The sequence below is a fragment of the Montipora foliosa genome, chromosome 6 (genome assembly GCF_036669935.1).
Source record: "Montipora foliosa isolate CH-2021 chromosome 6, ASM3666993v2, whole genome shotgun sequence".
Classification (NCBI taxonomy): domain Eukaryota; kingdom Metazoa; phylum Cnidaria; class Anthozoa; order Scleractinia; family Acroporidae; genus Montipora; species Montipora foliosa.
Genome location: NC_090874.1, coordinates 10,686,682 through 10,687,625, shown reverse-complemented (window position 1 = coordinate 10,687,625; position 944 = coordinate 10,686,682). Strand labels below are relative to the sequence as shown.

At 40.7% G+C, this 944-nt stretch overlaps 1 protein-coding gene across 1 annotated transcript in view; it reads left to right on the top strand.

The window, feature by feature from the left end:
• The window catches only part of LOC138006668 (C-type lectin APL-like), a 1,953-nt gene extending 1,009 nt beyond the window's left edge, over window positions 1-944 (top strand). The window contains exon 3 of the mRNA XM_068853139.1: window positions 365-944. Within this exon, the coding sequence (XP_068709240.1) occupies window positions 365-831 (467 nt within the window). The 3' untranslated portion in view covers window positions 832-944. The remainder of the gene's footprint in view (window positions 1-364) is intronic.

The following is a 944-nucleotide window of genomic DNA, read 5'->3' as shown; positions in this document are numbered from 1 at the left end:
AATTTTGACGTTACACCGAAATGATACAGTCATCAATTTAGAAACGCCTGATTAAAAGCCAAGGGCTTTTCTTCAATAACTATCAATTGACAAAGAGAGGAAATCGCGGAAATTGAGACGAAGTATCATAATCTGGACGTTGTTCATAATCGATACTCGCATATCGAGTGAAATGGCTCAGTTCCATCGAGTCTTCTCTTGCTAAGTCGTAGAACATTCGAACTCAGTTATAATCGTAAGTTCATATGAAATTCGACTCCTCTTCGGAGCACCCGAATTTTTCCCTAGGTGGCCCGAGTCGTTCACCGAGCTAAAACGCATCTCGCTGTCTCACTGAATATCAGAGGCGAATTTCTTTTAACAGGTTCTTCGAATTGTCCGCATAACTGGCTTAACTGGAATGGATCGTGTTATGGAGCTTACAGCACTAAGAAGTCCTGGAATGAGTCACTTACGTTTTGCCAGGAAAATCAAGCAGATCTGGCCAGCTTAAATTCAGCTGCCGAAAACCAATTTGTATATGGACACTTGGCTCTTAAGAAAAGCGTTTGGATTGGTCTGGTGAAAGATAGAAACTTGGGAGTTTTCCGCTGGACGAACGGAGAAAATGTCAATTTTGATAACTGGATAGAGAAGCCTGTTATAAATGAAAAGGAAGATTGTGGAGAAATGACAGACTACAGCATTTATCACGGAATGTGGAACGACAACCTGTGTTCAAGAAAGCTGCCATTTATCTGTGAGAAAGGTAACTTACGAAAATTTACTTTAATTAATATTCCAGTGACTCTGGTCCCAAAACGTGCTGAGTTTGGAATACAAGAGCCGTGAGATTGTATTCAGACCCTCTCGAGTACTTAGAATAAGAAATTTTTCGGGTTACACGTTTAGTTGAGTCCCAGAAACTCACGCCTCTCTGCGGCAAAACTATTCTTTTTACACAA